This window comes from Aquila chrysaetos, chromosome 2 (genome assembly GCF_900496995.4).
Source record: "Aquila chrysaetos chrysaetos chromosome 2, bAquChr1.4, whole genome shotgun sequence".
Lineage (NCBI taxonomy): Eukaryota > Metazoa > Chordata > Aves > Accipitriformes > Accipitridae > Aquila > Aquila chrysaetos.
This window is the reverse complement of record NC_044005.1, coordinates 43,161,037-43,182,336: the sequence shown is the minus strand read 5'-3', so window position 1 is coordinate 43,182,336 and position 21,300 is coordinate 43,161,037. Positions and strand designations below refer to the sequence as shown.

At 38.9% G+C, this 21,300-nt stretch overlaps 1 protein-coding gene across 1 annotated transcript in view; it reads right to left on the bottom strand.

Moving 5' to 3' along the window:
• Positions 1–21,300, bottom strand: part of LTK (leukocyte receptor tyrosine kinase) — a 103,202-nt gene that overhangs the window by 55,825 nt on the left and 26,077 nt on the right. Inside the window, exons 2-3 of the mRNA XM_030037951.2 lie at positions 4,417–4,527; positions 411–566 (exon numbers count right to left, since the gene is read on the bottom strand). Of these exons, the coding sequence (XP_029893811.2) occupies positions 411–566; positions 4,417–4,527 (267 nt within the window). The remainder of the gene's footprint in view (positions 1–410; positions 567–4,416; positions 4,528–21,300) is intronic.

Here is a 21,300-nt window from a genome sequence, read left to right as displayed (position 1 = left end):
GTGAAGACACGTCCAACAAAACAAAAGCCAAAGACTTCGCAAGTCAGACAGCAGACATGTGGAGCCAGCCATGGCTTGTAAAGGATTGAATTTCCTAAGAAAAATCCAGTCTCTGGAAGCAAAAGTAGCTTATCCTAAAACAGGGGCATACAAAATGAGTATAAAGGAGCTGGCTGTTTACAGGCTACATACATACACAACTCAGGCAGTACACATACGTTATATGGCTCTTAGTGACTCTTGGGCACTGACAGCATACAAGTTATGCACCAGAACCAGCATATAGCAGTATTTTTAGTGATATGTGCCTGAGGCCTCAGCCTGCTGGCTCCTGTTGCTGCCACCTGCAGCTGCTACCAGTGCTGGGAGAAAGCAGATGTCCATTCGAGGGGAACTATAACTCTGCCTACCTTCAATATCTCCACGGGAGGAACTGTTTTCCAGAAGCAGCTGCTGCCTCTCCTGAGACACCAGGACACCAACTGAAGATAACACCCAGTCCGGTTTTCCAAAACTGTCTGTAGACGTCACCCACGAGCAGCTTGAGCCGATGATACAAGAGATTTCTGTTATGAGAAACCAAAGGTTTCATTGAGGACTTCCCCAGTTCAAGGGGCAGGTGTGATGCAGGCACATGAATGAGCACGTGTACAGTGTACAGGGGCTCTCTCTTCCAAGAAATGGAAGAGTTGAAAGGAAAAAAGAAAGTTTGTCTTGTGCAATAACAACAGAGTCTCTCCCAGGGCAGGTGAAGGAACATGCCAGAATGAAAAACAGCCCTGCAAATTCTTGGCAGGTGTAAATAGCATCCTCCCACTGGTATCAACAGTGAATTTACATCAGTGGAAGGTCTAGCCCGCATGTACATAAAATCCTGAATGAGAATAATACCTAGTGCAGCAAGGATATTAAAACTGCTTGGATTTAGCGTTTTGGCAGAGAGGAACAATTTAAACTCTAAGGTCAACCCTCTCTCAGCAATAGAAAGAGCTTGACAGGGTCTCAAGCAGAATTGCTGAGCAATGCAAGCTTTATATTTTTAATTTTAAAAAAAATTTTTTTTTAAACAGTTTTGCTTTCCTCCAACAGAATGGACAAGAACACCCTCTTAACAAACTCCAGAGTCCATTCACAGCACTGAGAACACTAGATCATCCTGGCCAGAATTTTTCATAATCAGCATATTAGAAACCAGACAAAAAGTAATTCACTGTTCTCTCGTCAATCTAATATAAACTCCCTGAAGGGATGTTAGCTGCACAAAGCTCTCCCACACAGAGTGGTGCTGAATAGATAGGGTAAGCTGATATTAACTTGCATGATATTTATTTTCAGTAGTAATAATAATATTACAGTAATAACTGGAGGACCCCCCCAGGCCATGTGAGAAATAATAAGAGACTAAACATTTGTATTTGGGATCCTAATGTTCAGAGGGTATTCAGACCTTGCAAACATGAATGACACAATGTTATCCCTCTGGTAGCCCTATTCCTGGGGAGGAGAAAAGACAGGTATAAAGAACAGAATTAAAGTCAGACATATAACAAGGATAGGTGGTTGCACAAGCAACACAGGTGGGGCAGAAATAAAAACATAAGAGCCTCCAGAAGATTGGCTATACTTTAACTAAGAGTGTGTGTGTGTGTGTGTGTGCGTCATTCCAGCAGGGCACAGGAAGGAGGGCACCAGCCACTCTCCTGGCTCTGCTGGATCTAGGGAAAGGTGTCTGTGCACAGCTTCAGGCTGTGGTTTTATGATCCAGTAAAACTCCTTTAGGGATCTCAATAGCTCAGAAACTCCATGGCTTTATGAGACAAAGCATAGTCCTGATCCAGACCTGCTGTGCTGTTTCAAATTTATTAAAGTTTGACAGGTTAACTCAGTACTCACAGACTTATTGTCAGTAGTAGTAATATTTTTATTAGGTTAAAATCTAGTTGGTCATAAAACCCGGAAAGCAATTTCTCTCACAACAGCATGACAGAGCTAGAAAGCAAAGTGAGAGCTCAGGAAAGAAAAAATTCCTTTTCTTTTTTAAATAGAGGGTTACTTGATACTAATATTTATGACAAAATAATTTCATTAAATCTTACCAATACCCCTACTTGCAGTAGCAAGGACTGTACCAATGCAGGCTTAATCCTTTGAAAGTGCCTCACATAACAAAGCAGTTCGCAGCTCAGATAAGTGAACACAACATTATCCTTCAAAAGCACCTAATTCCCATACTCTCCGGGCTGTATAAAGCCTATATGCCACAGCCTGAGGCCTGAGAGGATGTGAATGCCTGGAAGAAGAGTCTGAAATAGATCAGGGAAGTTGTTGACATCCGGTAAAAAAAAGGACTCCAAGATTTCTGGCGACAGATCACGTGCATTGCATTGTGATGGAAAGACTGATCAACAAGAAACTGTTGTTTAGCATAAATCACAGAGCAAAAGAACTGGGTACACTCATGGGCTCACAGTGAAAGAGAGTACTGAAAGCTGCAACCTCTGATACTACTGTGTACCACCTTACAGATGCTTCATATCCAGCTCTGCTTAGCACCTAAGAACTTCAAGCACAGGTCCAGAGAAAGGCAAAACGTGCAGAAATGAAAAGGAAAAAAGTAAAATAGAGGAAGAAATATATCCATATTACTACAATCAGCAAAGAACGTATTTTAAGATGTTACAAAAGTGCTCTGAAGAAGCTTAGATTGAAGAAAGCTCATGGACAGTCCAGGGCATGTCAGAAAGGAGAATCACCCTTTAAAGAATTAGGTACTGTCTGCAAGATGTTACTATAAGGAACTCCTCTCTGCCAAGGCTAGGTCACCTTGCCATCTCCTGTGAGGAACGTATGTGACTTTTCTAACATGCACAGGCCTGCCTTTATTGTTTAGCATCTTCATTAATGACCTGGACAAGGGGGCAGAGTGCACCCTCAGCAAGTTCACGGAGGTTACAAAACAGGGAGGAGCAGCTGACACACCAGATGACTGAGCTGCCATTCAGAGCAACCTGGACAGGCTGGAGATTGGGCCAATAGGAACCTCTTGAAGTTCAGCAGAAGGAAATGTCAAGTCCTGCACCTTGGGAGGAATAACCCCCCGTGCCAGTACACGCTGGGGGCTGACTGGCTGGAAAGCAGCTCTGATGAGAAGGACTTTGGGGTCCTGGTGGACAACAAGCTGTCCATGAGCCAGCAATGCACCCTTGCGACAAAGAACACCAACAGCTTTCTGGGCCGCCTTAGGAAGAGCATTGCCAGCAGATTGAGAGACGTGATCCTTCCTCTCTACTCAGCACTGGTGAGACTACATCTGAAGTAGTGTGCCCAGCTCTGGGCTCCTCCACACAAAAAAGATATGGACTTACTGGAACAAATCCAGCATAGGTCCACAAAGATGGTTGAAGGACTGGAGCATCTGTCATAAGAGGAGAGGTGGACAGAGCTGGGACTGTTCAGGCTGTAGAAGAGAAGGCTCAGGGGGATTTTGTCAATGTATACAAACACCTGATGGGAGGGAACAAAGAGGAAGCCAGATACCTCTCAGTAGTGTCCATTGACAGGACAAGAGACAATGGACATGATTTTAAAAAATGGGAAGTTCAGTCTGAACACAAGAAAACACTTTTTTACTGTAAGAGTGGTCAAACACTGGAACAGGTTGCCCAGAGAAGCTGTGCAGTCTCCATCTGTGGAGATATTCAAAAGCCATCTGGACATGGTCATGGGCAACCTGCTCTACCTGTCTCCACTTGAGCCAGTGGGGTTGGACTAGATGATCTCAAGAGGTCCATTCCAACCTCAACTATTCTGTGATTTTTTCAATAAATGAAAAGGCATCACTTCAATTTCCAAGTTTCCACACCACTGATAACTGGCTCATTTCTCTTAGGCATTTATAAAGCACAGTGTTTGCTACATCTATCTTGGCACCACAGTAAGACCAAATTCATCCTACCTATCTCAGAAGCATTTTTTCCAGCTCACTGGGCTTTTACAATGCCTAGAAAAAGAAAATTCCAGTTGAAAAACTTCATTCGATACCAAGAAATGTAGTTTGTTCTATAGTTGCTGGAAAGCAGCTCCACTAATTAGCTTTTATTTCAAGAACTCCCAACCCCAAATCTGGTGGCTTTCACTGTGCTGATGGAGAAGATTATTCTTTTTCTTTCGCTTTTTTTCTTACTGTTGTATCTTTTTTTTTTTCTTTTTCTCTCTTTTTTTTTTTTTTTTAATAAGGAAGTAAGGGATTCCCTTATGGTTACATTGGCCTTTCTGAGTCATTGCTCCATTTCCAGTCAGAAATCCAGTGGCACAACTTTCTAGTAAATAAAGAGTCCTTGTGACTGCCAACATCTATCTTGCACCTAGGTTCTGAAGTAGAAATAAAAAGGATGTAAGGAATAGGGCTTGTGGTACCTGGTTTAGAAGGCTGATGCAATGAAACCATCCTATTTTTTATCAGGGAGAGCTTCTGAGGTGGATTTGGTGAAGAGTTTTCTTCATGTGATCCAGAACAGGAGACAACAACTATAACAAAACAAAAAGAACAGGGGAAGAGTTTGATGTTTCTAAACAAAACTATGCTCCCATATTGTTAAGCATAAACATATATTTAACAAAGCCCTGTTATATTACACTCACCCTCATTACAGTGTACTGGTGCAGTACTGTCCTGATGATGTTCCAGAATAGCCCTACCACTTCCCAGAAATGTAACTACAACAAAATATTTTACTTAATAATATGTTCTTTACTATTCTTTATCCACTCCCATTTTTACCAGTATATAACCACCGAAGAGACACTGTATATTCCAGTAGTGTCCATGTTGCAGTAACAGTACATCTAGCTGCCTGCCAACAACTACACCTCTAAAGCACTCAGGTTGGACAGGGCTTTGAGCAACCTGATCTAGTGAAAGATGTCCCTGCCCATGGCGGGGTGGTTGGACTAGATGATCTTTAAAGGCCCCTTCTGACCCAAACCATTCTATGATTAGAAGAAGAGTTCAACTGTAATATATATGCTATCTATACAATACATGACATGGATTTATTAGCAATCTTTTGGGAGGACCTGCATAAGTGCTCTCATCTTCACCACACAAGAACAGACCATCCAAAACTAACACTAATGAAACCTTTGCATCACTGCACACATCCAGAGAACAGATTTCTTTCTTACCGCCAGGCATGAAGTCTGGGTAACTTTCCTGTATCTGATATCTAGTAATACGTACTCTCTCCAATACCTTTCTTATTAATCCCCGTGCACTGCTCTATCTCAGGGATCCTTTTGTCACGTATCTATAAAACCCTTCATTGGTAACTGTGACATTTGATCATAATTATGGCACTAATACACACACATTTGATCATTTTTATTGAGATCGCATCTTGGAGTCCTGATGTAAAGTTTTGTTGTGCTGGAAAAAAAGACCAAAATCTTAGAAGATACAAAAGGCCATAGAAATTATTTTCTACTTCACCAATATAAATAGTAAATCCAGCATGCTAAGATTAGCTGGTTTTAAATGGAGGTGTTCTTCTTGATCAAATATTTGTTATTCAAAGTAATACAAATTTACCAAAATTATTATCCATTGTAGTACTTCTGACAATTAAATATTCAGTACATTCTGACTTCTCTTTGGAACAACTCATACCAAAAATGGCTTTTTTATTTATTTAACCTGTGCATGTGAAAATACACAAGTCCCAAACTAAGCATGCAGTGATCTTTATTTAAGATTGTCCCTGGTCTTTTCTTTCCTAGGAATCATAAACAAGTTGAGTAAAACAGACATATTTGTTTTCAAAAGGTGTTCAAAGACAGAGAGATGCAAAATGAATTGCTTTCAAACCTCAGCCATGTGGGTTATCAATTCAGCAATATAAAAATGTGAAAACATGTCAGAGGAGACAGGAATCCTATTCACATGAATTGCAGTTGAGACAAAGATGTGTATACACGCCATTGATAACAGGTAAGATATTCTCAGCAGAACTAATTTGGACAGTAATATTATGAAAACATACAGAAGGATCTAGAAAAAGAAAACCAAAAAAACCCCAGAACTTGAACATATGTTCAACTTTTTCAAACTTACCACTGTTTTTAGTTTTTCAGCAATATCTGGTCTGATTTAAAACCGCTAAAATGATTTTCATTTTAATACATATGACAATGTGCATCACACTGAGTAAAATGCTGTGAAAAGTTTCATAGCCTGAGAATGCTGTATCCTTCCATCTTTTATTATTGTACTAAAGACAGCCATCAGTCTTCATGGGGTTCCAAGGAAATGATAACTTTGGAACAGAACAGCATCATGCTACAGCAGACAAATGCTGTACTGATGACAGACCTGTGGTGTCTACAATCCAATTGTCAAACACTACATTTTTTCCTGTCTATGTGTTCAAATATGTAGGGACATTAATGTTGGAAAAGCTGATTCTGCACTGTATATAAGACACTGACACTCGTCTGCTAAGTAAGGTATCTTCAATAATGGCATGAAATCCTCAAAGAGAATGTGAATTCTTATGTGGCACTTAGCTGGCAAAAGTTTGGCCAGCCTTATGAAAAATCCATGCTAAAAATCAATCACATATTGCAAACAAATCTATTTCAGCATATTAAAATAAATTCTGCTGTGGAAAGAGAACAAGACCTTTTGACAACTTGAGTCTGCTTCTCTCAACTTATGTTCTGTGTTTGTTGAGATGTTGCTCAGTTCTATTATCTCCCCATCTTTGTTAAGCACTGCTGTAGCTTCAGTATTTACCTCCCTCAGGGCTTTCTGTAAAGTCTGTTCCACCCACTCTTCTCCGCACACACTCCAAGCTGCTCATATATTTTGGAAATAGCCTGAATATCATGGGACCCACAAAACATAGTACAGTCATGGCAGAAGTTATGCTAGAGACATTCCTCCTGATAAAACTAAAACTTAATCAAAATATTTGACTTGCACTCCCCTCCCCCCACTTAATTACATAAACACCTTTAGGATTTTCCTCTTCTTTCTCATTAGCAAACACAAGTCCCAGTGTCAGACTACCATGAACAGAGGCCTAAGCTACTTGAAAAATGAATTTACTGCTTTAGTGTGAAAAAAAAAAATCCATTGCCATCAGTGATGGCTGAGACAAACAAGGTACAAAAGTTTTTTTGCACCATTGAGATAAGTGTCTATGAAGTTCACTGGTCTGATATTAAGATATATTAAAACTTAACTACTGCTTTGTCGCGAAGACCACTGCATGAAACTTGATCTGCTAATTACATTATCCACCGTGCAGACTGTCAGCAACATCCTATTCAATTTTGGCAAAAAGCCAAGCAGGCTCATTCAAATGCCTGGTAACAACCCTATTCACCTACTCTGGGAAGGTGCCACTTACTGAACTGGGCATATGAGAGGAAGGAAAGGCAGTCATTACAGCTGAGTTCACTGACAGACCAAATATACTTGGACAGAAGATCCCAGACTTGGTGACAGGCAAGGAATTTGTTCATATGCACACGTAGAAATATGCCCCCATTCGTTTATTTCCTCATAGCAAAGAGTTTCTGGCTATGGCTGAGCAGAAGAGGACTCACAGAATGATGAATCCATGCATGAGATCTGGATAGTGGTTTTTGTAACACTCCAGTCCAGCCTACACTCTTACTTTATACCTTAATTATTTTTCTCTCTCACTCATTCAACCTCTCTGATTGAACTGAAAATCTAGTGCACACAGTCACTAACTTCACTTTCTTTTGAAACTGGTAATTGCAGAGATGCTTCCAATAACCCCACATCATATCCTTTCACACATGCTTGTATGTAATTCTTGTATGACGTGACTTTCAGCATTAAACAACTAATAAAGACTATTGCTTACCAACTACATGATTTCTCTGTCTTGATCAGCAAAAGGCAATGATTTAAGTAAAAAGAAATAGAAGATGGAGAGAAAGGAGATCCATGATTTTAACTGCCAGTAAGGAACATAAAATGTTCAGGAAGAAACAGTAAATGTAACAATATTCAACTGTCACAGCAAAAATATGGGATCTTTTAACAGCACAGCACAAATCCATCGCTTTTTCTGTAATCGAACACAGTAAAATCAGAAGCCTCCAGCACTCAGAAGGTAATCCCATTTCTTTCACTATCTTATAGAAAAAAAGCATTCAGATGCCTGCAGGGCTGAAATTTTTCCTGAATCCTGATGTTGCTTTGGAGAAGAGAAGAAAATTACAGAAAATATTTATAGAACTCATGATGGGAAATCAATTCCAGGTCAGCCAAGCTATCTTCCTGCCAAAACAGAAATTTCCTTTAAAGCATTTTCTAGTGTTTTTCCCCATCTAAAATCAGAATAGCAACTCAATATTTCTCACTCCTTTTCTGAGAAGATAAACTAATGTACAGACTAATAGATCTGACTGTCAGGAAGTCAGACGAGGCAAAAAGAAGACTCTTTGTCTACTACCTATCCCAGTATTATTCAATTACTCCTAAACCTTCCACTTTCAGCTCAATAAATAATCTCTCTCCTTCATGAGTATTTACAGCTTTAAGTTATTAAACTTTCACCTTCAAAATGTCACTGTGATCTCCTGCTGCTTGCTATTAAACTCTTTTATTCTTTACTCATTAGTTGGTTGGTCCCCATGTCCCTTGCTTACTTCATCACTCTTTTTGTACTCTGTCCAGATAGATTGCAGGTAACAACAAAATGCAGTTTTGCCAAAGCTTATTATATAAGGTGATACATCAGCATCTTCCTAGAGCCCTCTCCAGTTTTTCAGGGTTCTTGCTGGAGGGCAGACATCAGCACACAATAATGCCATACTATGCAGAATAGCCATTCTGCTCCCTCCTGAGATCTCCCTGTTTATCTGTGCAACAATCTCATCAGTCATTTTGACCAAAATAAATCCTCTTAGCTGATCATCCACCATGACATCAAGTCTCTCTCTGGCATATTTCCTTCCAGAACAGGTATTCCCACCATCCATATCTATTATTTCCCTTTCAGATACCTGGTTTTATTGCATTGGTGAGTAGGACTTTGCCTTATTTTTTCTATCTTAATCTTTATGCTATCAGCAGATCATCAATACAGTTTTTAAGTTGCCTTCTGACTTACTGCTAAAATTGTTAAATAGCACATAGCCCAGAACTTACCCTTACAAGAAACTTACAGGTAGAGTTAATCAACAACGATTCCTATTTATACTTTCATTTTAAACCTACATGTGACATAGTGATTTATACCAGCCCAGGCACGCACTAAAGTACATATCAAGAGTTACCAATTTAGGTACATGACTGAAGTCAGAATGTCCTACATCCACACTATGACTTTTGTCAAACTTGTAAACTCATTTAAAAAAAATGACACTACAACAAGAAGTCTTTTCAAATAAACCCTTTAGATTGACATGTAATTATAAACCCTTTTCTAGTTCTTTGATCCTATATCAAGTATTCTGATATTTTTACTCAGACTGATGTTAAGGCAGCAATCTTTGTATTACCAAGCAGTCTTATTCACGTAAGTAGAGAGTATATCAGCACATGTAATTAAATACAGCCATCCAGCATATTCCATTTACCCATTAACTTTCTTCCAGTTGTCAAGAATTTCTTCAGTATCCCAACACTTACTGAAAAATTCAATATGGATGTCTTTTAAAGCTCCTTAGTTAGTTCTTTCAAAATCCTTTAACACAAGCTGTCTTGACCAGTTGCTTTACAAACTGGGCAATTTAATAACTGCTTTTTCACAACATCTTTGTGATCTTATGAAAACTATTGCATTATTTCTACGTGACAGTGAAACATCAATTATTGGGTTTCTTTTTCCTAGAAAAGAAATATTTAGTGAACTCTCTTCCTTTTTGTCTCTATTACTGACAAACCTACCACACACATCTATGACAGATTCATATCATTGCTGAGATGTTTTTGCTACTAATGCACTTGGAAAACTTCCTTAGACTTCCTAACTCTGCTGCTGGTTTCTTCTTAATTCCTTTTGCTTTCTTCATCTATTGCTAAACTTTTGACTTCTCAACTTCCTTTTACTGCAAGCAATGTACTTTTTTCCTTATTTTTTATACCAGCATAGCCTCCCCTTTCAGCTATAGGTTTGTGGCTTTCTAGCCATTTACACAAACAAGCCAGTTATTATCTGCGTTTTTCTGTCCACAGCCTTTCTTTCAACTGTGTTAGTGTGACACTATTTTAAACTTCACGAGATTTAACTCTTAGGGAAGTACCAAGCACTTCAAATGTTATTTAGGCACTAAAGTCCATTTATTTGAATACCTAGGCTGAAGTACATATCAGATCACTTCAGATTTTATTCCGTTTCAGTGGGCATTCAAGCCACAATCGCTTCCACTTGTAAAACATCTGGGTTTAGTTCTAAGCTCAGTTCTTGCCTTACCTTCAATCTTTTATTTGCTGAGAATAGGTGTAAGACAATATCCTAATATGTGATACAAGGCTTTGCATTCAGATATTGTCATCTGCTCAACATTTGCAAAGATGCTTTCATGCTGGCGGAATGAAACCTCCAATATGCCGCTTGTATTGAAGGCTTCATGCACACACACAAACAAAAGCTTTTTTTCTCCCTTTACACACAACAAGCTAGTTAATATTTCATCCAGGTCTTTAGTTGGATTTGACAGCCTAAAGCAGTCATCAGCAAGCACATCAACATTTATTTTAGGTATTAATTAATCTTTTGGCCTTCAAGATCATTTGGTTCAATGGTTGGAGAAAGAAGAAATGTCATTTTTGCCATGCGATGCTGTTCCCAACCTACTTCAGTCCTTTGATTCCAACCACAGGAACCCTCCCTCCTAGTCTGAGAAATCTGAGCTTATCAGCATTTAGATTTAGAAATCAGTAATTCCATTCCATTGCCACTTGTTTAATAGGCAGCCTCATCACACTGGCAGTAGGCAATTAAAGAACTCTTCTTTCAGTCCTTGGTGCCTTGATTAATTTTATTCTTGACACCTTGACTCTCTGCTAAACAAGTGATTTTTATTCCTCTCTTTTCTATCATTTCCCTTGGTTGCTAATTTAACACCATCCAAACAAGTCTGGCCTAACAAGTCTAGAAGGTTGCTTCCCCTCCAGTGAGCTGGAGGCCAGTCAAACCACACAGTCTCTTTTCCCCAGAGGATGTAGACATGCATTTCATAGACCCAAGCCTTATACAACATATCTGGCTAGCATAATACTTACAGATTTTCTTTTTTTTTTTTTTTTTTTTTTAACTTTCTGTATTGTTTTATGTGCAGAACATGAACGGCATCTAAGAATATACCTTGTACATCCTTCTTTGGCACCGTTAGAAGATTTCTAAAAATTAGTTATATTCTGCAAAACTAAAACCAGTCTTCTATGCTAGTATGGACTATCCTTGGTAGCTCCTTGCTTATTTACTTCAGAGAACCTACTCAGCTGTTGGAATCCTATCTGGTATCTCATCCACAAGAGACAGAACACCACCTCCTTGCCCACCTGCCGACTGCTGACAAGAATCTTCCTTGAAGGGTGGTAAGTGGATCAGTCTGAAGAGCTTTTCACAACCACACACTGAGCAACTTCCTGTTATAATATTCACTCGGATTGCCAAAGATCATCTGCAGTTTCCATGACATACAGAATGACTAGACATTTACAGTTGTACAAAATTTCTACAGTCCTCTTTCCTGCTGCTCACGGCATGCCTGTTTCCTGGCTGCCCCTAGTTACACAAAATGTTGCTTTGTCTCTCATTTCCTCGCTTTCTCTATTAGGTCACTCAGTGGCCAGTTCCTTCCCTGGATAGTGATGTTTCCTGAATCGGGTTATCCAACCACTCTTTATCCTCTCCAACGCTTTGCAGAGTGCATGCTCATCCTTTCATGCATCAAATCTTTGTTTCTAATAAAATCACTACGCTGCACTTAAAAAACAAAGACTCTTTAAGCTCCAGCACAAAATACAGTACATTGCAGGTTTCCACCACTGTGCTACAACTATTAGACAGAACTCACCCAGAAAAAGTTTTGCCCATGCCATCTACATTTTTCTCACAAAACTCACCTATTAGATAAGATGCAAGATGGAATTCTTGGGTCCTCCTCTTGATACTACTTCCCTAACTTGGCTTATTGCCTTTGAATAGCAACTTGCTAATTATGATTTCTTATTCAGTTTTCAGTGTACATGTACATCTACTGAAATAGATATGAATTACTATTTTAATTACAGTTGAGAAATAGAATGCCAAAGCCACTTACTGAAATCCAAAAATATGCCATCTACTGCCTTCTCCTAATCCACTAATTGTGTAGTGTATACATGCGCGCACACATGTGTGCACATATTGTCACATTAACTTCAAAAGATTTCTCTTTTTATAGCACAGCTGCTCATTACTCATATGTCTATTTTTATAGTACTAACTGCTTCTTACTCACAGATAATAAGGGCTAGGTTTTGCATTGCATCTCGCATGTATTAAAGCTGCCAGGAATCAATCATATGCTACCCAACTGTCCGAAGGCTTTCCACAGAAAGCCGCAAGGCTTTCTCCATTCTGCTCTACTTTTTACTTTCTCTTCTCTGTTCAGGCTGGGGTGATTGCTAGAAGAGGCATCTACTCCATTTCTGCTAGCTGTGTACAGACATGATACTGACAGCTAACACAGGTTGTACCAATGTTGGTTCTGAATAAGAGGGATTTGTCCATATGACCTAAAGCTTCACTAGCAATCAACTTCTGTTTTTCTTGCTAGAATTTCATTGGTCTGAGCTACAGCCTTGCATCTGAAAGTTGGCCATTCCTGGGGTGATGGCATGTAAAAAACACATTTGCTGCTTATATCACATCTGTGTTGGAGACAGCAGAATTCCAAATCCTGAACTCTTAATCTTGTACCTTTTCTTTCCTTGCTCCTCCATACACATTAATGGGGAAAGAAAAATTTAAAATAAATTAAGAGAAGCATAACTGTATTTTTCTCACAAGGAATATTGATCTTCTTGGGTTCCTAAAAACTGGCCAAAACAGAGGTGGAAAAAGAAGGAAAAAAAAAAACAAAAAAAAAAAGGGGGGGGGGGGGGGGGGGAGAAGGAAAAAAAAATATCAGAAGTGTTCAATGTACCAAAAAGTGTAAAAAAATTTTTTTTTATTCTTTGAAACCTTTTATTCCCTTTTCAAACCTTAAAACACTTTTCCATTTTTCTGCAATAAAACCACTGTCCATTCTTAAGGAAAATTTTCCTTTCCCATTGGCTAAATTTTCTAGATTAACCTTGCAATATTATTGATCTAGTTTACAGTCAGGTCACACAAACGGTTACACTGCCAAAACCAGAAGGATGACAAGCTGGGGTAAGTGGAAGGATGCAAGCCTTTCAAGCTGGCTTTGTCATTAGAGGAAAGGGATGTGAAATTGCACCCTAAGATACCTGTTTTAAAACAGTCAATGAACCATCATCACAGACGGAGCATAGCTTGGATGACAGGTTTACATGAGATGTATAAGTTCAAGATGAATAAAATTAAGGAGGATGTGTCCAACTTTTAATAGAGGTTTTCAAGCAGCTCCAAAGAAGAAGCAAGAAGGAATACATGATAGAAATACATTTCCATCCAAGGGAACAGCACTTCAAAACTGTTGTGCTCTTATGCATAAATTTAGAGGAAGAAATAGAATTGTTTTATTCCTTCAGAACAGCACTCATTATAGGGTTTTTCAATTGCAGCTTCAAAGGAGATACGTATGTGTGAATTCACACATGTAGATGTGACAGGCATAATTAGTCACAAGGGAAGGTGAAGGAAGATATAAAGCCTGTAGATGCAGAGAGAGTTAGAAGGCAGAAGGGAAGGGCTGCCTCAGAAGACTACCTGTAGCCTCACTCTCTGCTGATGACCATAAAATGCTAAGCAGTGACTATTTTCTCATGGCATGTTTTTATATGAAAATGCCCGTTCCATTACTTAATGGGAAATAGTAGTATCTTCCAAATATTCACATGGAAACTATTATAGCATTTTAAGGTTGAAACATGTCATCTTTACTCTGTAGTCTGCTCTGAGTTCAGAGTTTGTAACATTAATGCAGTAAAATGCATTAAGTGTATCCCACGGGTACATCCCATTAGGTGTAATACCTAGCTGAAGCACTTCAATGCTTTCAAAACAGACTGTTTGCCATACTGAATGACTCATTTTGATTAAGTCAAAGCATAAATTTGGAACAATTGGGGGGGGCAGGGGGGAATGTTAAGATTTTGAGTCTTCATCATGACTAGAAATGAAACTATTTCCAAAATCGGTTTCCCATGAGACAGAATATTTAGTTTTCAACAAACTCATATGCTAAGATGCCAAAAAAGCCCTCTGTGAACTACCCAGAGTGACCAATAAAATTAGGCAAAAGAGAAATGGGAGACATAATTGCTAGACAGCTGCCCTCTAGGACATGTTCAGCTACCAGCTTCAGGATGCCTCTGCATTTTGTGGCCTGTGGCAGTAGCTCTGTGTCCCTGCCTTTCAGATTCCATGGCATGGCAGTGCAACACTTTGCAGCAAAAGAGAAATTGTGTGCCAGCAAGAAAGTGAAAGAAATATAATTTTCAGATCCAGGTTTTGATTGAATTATTACAATGAATGTGGAATTGATCCTGTAGAATTCAATTTAGTAGAAAGAAAATTATTTTCAATTACTTGATTTCACACAACATAACTTAAGTGGAGAGTACAAAAGTGACTTAAAGCTGTCCTTGAGCTCCCTTGATCTTCGAGGTTACTTAATGTTCCTTTCCAGCCTTGTTTTACTAGGAACAGCCTTAGGAATGCTCTAAATGTATGCACTGCTCCAAGAATCCCTCAGGGGCTGCTCTGCTCACAGAGGCTATCCAAGCACAAAGGCACATTTCCTGCACCGCTTTTTTCTTTGATCTACTTTTGACACAAGGATCACTGCCAACAGCTCTTCATCATCTAAGGATTCCCCTTTGAGAACTTAACCCTTGCATAGCAGCATAAGTCAGCTATAAGGAAGCTCCATACATCATTAAAAGCAGTTTTATTAGATACACGCCCTTCTCTGGTAACTCTTCCCAGACAGGAACAGAGGCACTCATGCCTCAGCATTGTGCCTAGCAGAGACAGCACCCAGGAGCAGAGTTCCCATTTCTGCTCTGCTATTAGCCCTCTGAGTCACTGTGTATAACACCCCAGATGATAGGATCAGCCTCTTAGGGAAGGTGCTTTTAGCAAAACGAAGGGAAAGTTTGATGTAAAGACTTGGTTGCTGTTGTCTTATCAACCCTCCCGATTCACCTAAAAGAGAAGGAAGAACTACCACAGCCAACGCTAATTTCCTTCTCCAGGACTCTTGGCCATCAAATCCTACAAGCTTTTCTCCAACATTCAGCTTCTGTGTGAATCTGTTAGGAGACTATTAAGGGATTGGAAACTAATCCATACATGGCAGATAATTCCATCCTTTTGCAATTTCATATCAGAAACAATCTCATCTCCTAGTTTCATTAAAACCTACCAAAATCCACTCTCTGCTGAAGAGCATATGACTACCAGTGAATTCCGTGAAGAGAAATATCTAAAAACTTGCATGCTCCCAGACGGTTTCCATGCTAATACTCAAAGCCCCATGCAAACTGCATGCAAAGTGCTTCTCAATACAGTTTTGCCTTGAAAAGAGCATGCACAGTTGTGCACTGTGCCCTCACACACAAATGTAATATTCGTACACACAAAGCCATTTGCACAACAGTCTGCCCAGCAACGAAACAAGAAAAATATTTTGCCACATCCATTTGTAACAACGAGAAAACACTGAGATATTAAATTAAATAAAGGATATAAAAAACCAACAAGCTCAATATATACAGTTGTTTCCAAGATGTGGCAGTGACAAATGTAGCAGAAAAAAGTGAATCTACCACTTTGGGAAAGCACCAGGTGCCATGTTTAAAGCTGAAAAATTCATGTTTAAGCAAAAAAGAAAAACTCTAATACACATAATGTCATTTAACCATACCAATCTTTAAGAACATTGCTTGTGAATTCCTGCTATTGGGCACATTGTATTCTCTCTTCTAAATCACAAAATCTTTCTTGTGGAATTAGTAGTAAACACATAACACTGTGAACATCCTCTAGCTCTTTTTCTTTCAACACCCTTATTAATGATTGACTGCTTTGTTAAGAAGATCAGGCTATCCTTGCCTTTACCTATTCTCTTTAAAACGGGCTCTGCTCTCAGCTTCCTTTTACTGAAAACCAGAGGGAAGAAGAAAGTTACACCACCCCTATAGAAAGACAAAATGCTGAAAGAGCCTGCTAGTTAGTTGCCTCTACTCACCTCTATTCATCACTTCTGAGACTGCCCCAGAGATGATGTTCATCTCAACCCAAAGAAGAGCGAAGGATTAGGAAAAGTCTAAATAAATCTATCAAAAAGAAAACTCATAGGTATTGCAAATTCACCATTAAATAAATAAATAAATCAAACCCAAGAAACCACTCCTGCCCCCAAAACAACTTTAAAAAAAAAAAAAAAAAAAGAAAAAAGAAACAAGCAAACAACCCACATACAACTTGAGCAGAGTAGTTAATAAGGGAGGGAAGATGCAGAGGTACCAGCTGTTTGATTTTTTTCCTAGGAGACTGCAGAAAATGCTGTTAAACCATCAATTATATAAGGACACTTACAGTTACATGGCTACTTCTAATTTTGTGCTGGTACACAAAGAGCCTCTGTAAAGAAGGCAAAAATTCTTGCAGCAGGTAAAGCTCCCAGTTATTGTCCTCCTAGTATTGAAATGCAGTCTGGTATCAGAAGCACGATGCGTGATTTAAAGTACTGATCTGAGTATGAAAGTGTAAGAATGAGGCTCAAATCTCTTATTTTAACATAGCACAAATAGTCTTGTTGGAAAAAAAAAAAATCCAGAGGCATCGTCAGCAGTATGTACTGAGCATAGAGTGTAGAATGAGAGACATTTGCTAGAACCATGATATTCCTGATTGTCCTTGGTCTGATGCTGGTATAGATCCATTCAGAAATGATACGTATTATTACTGAGCTACTACAATCAACATTTCTTCTGAAGTGGAGTTTCACAGTAATAATATAGCAAAACACTGTAAACTGCATTTTGATTACTATAGTTATGGCTACAGCTCTTATTTTGGTTAATTAATTTGAAGAAGTTCAAACATATCAAGGTAAGTGAGCTGGACAAATAGCAAATAATTTGACATGGTAGTTATTGCAACATATCATTCATCACTTACCAATTCAGATTCACAAAAGAGAGGACAATGCAATTGTTACTGCCTATGTTTGATGTCTTTACACCTAAAGACAAATGAACTGGGAAGTATTTAAAACACTAACATGCTAGGAAACCAGAACAGCAAGACTTTACCAAGAATGTCACCCAGTTACACAGCTAGCAGAAGTGAACATCAGAATTTCCAAGAGACAGTTAATAGCAAACTTTAATGGGTGGCAGCTGTACAATTTGCATGAAGAGCAAGTGTCTGGAATCCTTAAGAGTTCAGAACCAAAAAATCCAAACTAAACTCAAGGAGGAAACAAAGTTTTTGGTTTCTTTGTAGCATCTAGAATGCTAAATACATTGTGATACATGGTGATAGAGATGGCCAGTCAGCGGCTGCCAAAGAAAACCCCAAGCCCCCAACTGAGCTGGAAGAGGTCAGGGCACAAGAAGCTGTGTGATCACAAAGTCCAAAGATAGTTGCTGGTGCAAATGTAGAACAAGGCAGATTCGCATGCTGGTCACTTTCCTGATTTCCCATCTTGACCATCCAGTTCTGCATTCTACAAAGTGCTAGCGTGCTAGTCTATGAGGGAGAAGTTTTATTTGCATTGTTTTAAAAAGAAGTGAAATAGCAATAATCAGTAGGATTAGTTGTTAGTAGTCTCTTCATCTAACAGGCTTGTTATCTAGGACCAGGATGAAAATTGGCCTTTTATCAACTCTTTCATGAAATTTCTCCTTTATCTCAGCTAGATTCACTGGCAAGCTTCCTACTCTTTCTCACAACAGCATCAAGAGTTTGAAAAAAATATCTGACTTCAGAATGTTTCACAAAGGTAGAGCTGCAATGTTAGCCTTTTTTATCAATATGGAGAGGCATACCAGAAAGGTAAGATATCGTAGACAACAAATAAAGAATAAGGGGCATTAAAGTTCAGGGAAAGAAAAAGATGTGGTTAACGAGAAACTTGTTATCCAAACACGTGTGTTTCTATAACCAGGAGAGGAATGTGAAAAACAACCAATGTTACTGTTTTATTTACTTTTTCCCTTTTTCCTACTTGGTCACCCTCATGTGAAAATCACTCTGGGTTCTGTGACTTCAAAGGATAATATCTTGTACACAGTGAAAGATACCTTCACCATTTGACTTGTAATTTAATATTATGATAATGTTTTCTTTTAATGAAAGAGCAGAGAGTGTTTATTTGAAAGTTGGCTGCTGGCCACCTCTTTTTAAGCTATATGAGGCTGTGGTTTCTTAGAGCTGTGTGAAACAACTTTTATGAAATTCAGGAGGGGAAGAGAAACCCTCAAGACCTGAAGAACTGGATCCCATTTTCAGCTCTTCCGTTGATTATTAACAGTTTAGGTATGGGCAGAAGCTCTGATCAATAATACATTCCACATAGATAACACAGATAAATAGGACCAGGCGTGATCTAATATAGAGGAAGGCAAAATCCCAGCTCAGAAGACCTCACATTCTCAGACAAGAGACAAGAAACATCACAGCAAATAAAGATGCATGGAGAGCAGAAGAATAAACACATATGCTGGGAGAGAAGAGACAGACACAACTGAATTGCACTCAAATACTAGAATGCTGCTTTTTTTTTTTTTTTTTTTTTTTTTTTAAAGAACTTTGAAAAATAAGCTATCAATCTTAAGTAGTGCCCATTGTTTTGAGAATACATCACTGGGCTCCCAAAGTGAGTATTCAGCTCTCACAAGCTATGCTGTCAATTCCTGCTTTACCAAGCAGAAGACTAGATATGGTATCTCCTGGAAACTACAGAACATAACATGACTGTTAGTGGTAAAGTATACTCAACAAAACTTACTACTACATTGTAGCAAAGCTACTTTTTTAGGTTCTCATCCGGGAGCAGCCAAAGGCTTTAGCTAGATCTTGGGGTAACCACGTAGGGGAGTATAAGTCTTATGCCTTTTTAGAGGAGCAGCACTTGTGTTTTGCCATAAAATACTGACTTCCTCAGAATTATTTTGCTCAGAAGCCCCACCCACCACTCTTTATTAAACCCACTGATAAAGGAAAAATATACCATGCCATAATTATGGTGGGCTTCCACATAAGAAGGCAGTATCTGAGTATATACTGGTACTTCAGTTCACACAATACTATAGCCTTTATCTAGAGATATCACTGAGCATGCGTGTGAATACACATATGTGTGTGTCTGTGTGTATTAGTGACTGAGACTTGATTACATTTGCTTTGTGCAAAAGAGAAAGTTATGCAGTTATGCAGAGACTAATTTTAGTCATGCAATCAATAACTGATAAAACTGACTTTTCTTGTGGCAATGCAATGCTTTTTTTTGGAGTTAGGAAAGCCTTACTGATCATGTTTTAAAAATCTAAAAGGCATTTTTGTGACCAGAAGCTTAGACCTTAAACATGTGTCACTACAACTTAAGTCTTGCTGCGAGTTCAGGTAACAGCTTCAGATCTCCTCAGTCATTTTCATACCACCCTAGCGTAATCCCCACACACCCTTGCTGGCTCTTCTACCTGCCACATGGCCCCAGTGTGCCTGACAGGCAGACTGTTGAATCTACAAGGAAAAAAAGCTTACTTCTCTGAAGGAAATAAGCAAAAGCAGAAAAAAGCAGACAAAAAGTCTACGTAGAAATGGCAAAGGGTAATCAAAGGACTGAATTTCAGAAAGTTTGTATCCTTACAGGTGAGATAAGTTTTTATATTGCAAAATCATATTTTAGAAGTTGTAAACACACAAGGGGGAGAGAATAACTCTTTTTCTACTGCATATTCTCCTTACCTCTTGCTCTTGTCTGCTCCAAAGAACTTACCTGCTCTTTTCAAAGGGCCAGAAACTGCAACATTTCCTTATATGAAATAGTATATGCCCCCAAAAAAGTCTCTTTGCCAAAAGCTTGCCCAGATACCGCTAAATGTAAGAAATGAAGCAGGAATATGAATAGCACAGTCCAGAAAAACTGTGCAGGGGGAAAGACAGCAGAGGAGTTTTGATGGCAATACAAACTTTTGAAGTGTGACAGACTTGCTCTTGCCTGGGATACTTTACCCTAGTTCTGAGAAAAGGATATATCATTACCAGGAATCTTAGGAAAAATCACCTGCATGCAGAGTACCGTGGTCCTAGGTACCAATCACATTTCTCTTCTTGACTGAAATCATGACCAAACACATTCAGAATCTGCCCAACACTATGTACTGAAAATGCTCCCCCAGGAATACAAAAGGAGAAGGAATATACAGGATACACCCCCCTCGATCATGTGAGAAAATGTCTCCCAATTTTACACCCAGTTGTGAAAGTTTGGTTTAGGCCATAAGTAATAATAAAAAAAGCACTAAAGCCACTTGACTTGCTTGATTTCTTGGACAAAAAATGCAGTTATTTATGTTAAAGGAAAGGATATACTTTTTACCCCCTTCTTCAATAGACAATTTGATTCTTTCTTCAGGGCACTGTCTGTAATTCCTGCCGCTAATGTCCATCACATGTCTGACAGGCCAAGAAGCTCTCTCCCTGTCCTGAAAAGGGCGGCCCTTGTTCTGCCCTCATTCTCTGAAGCCATAATGCTTTTAATTGATCACGTTTCTCTCTTCCTTTTCTTAAGCGTGTTTTTAAAGTCATTCTACAATCTATATACACTCAACAATGACTTTAGTTACCTTTCCCAACATGCACGTGTGTGAAAACCCATTGTGTTATGTCTTAGGCTCAAAACCCCTCAAGTAAGCTAGGAAAACCTTAAAAGCTTTATTTCTCATTTAGCTAGGGTTTTTTTTTCCAGAAGACAGGGAAAGTAGCAGGTGTTGCAAAAGAAAGAAATGAAAAATAGAGTCAACAATGTATCCTGTATCTTCTCAAAAAGATGCCCCCTCCCACCCAGTTTGTGAGCTCTGTTATTGTGAATCAGCATAGGAGAAAAGGCAATGACCATGAAAGAAGG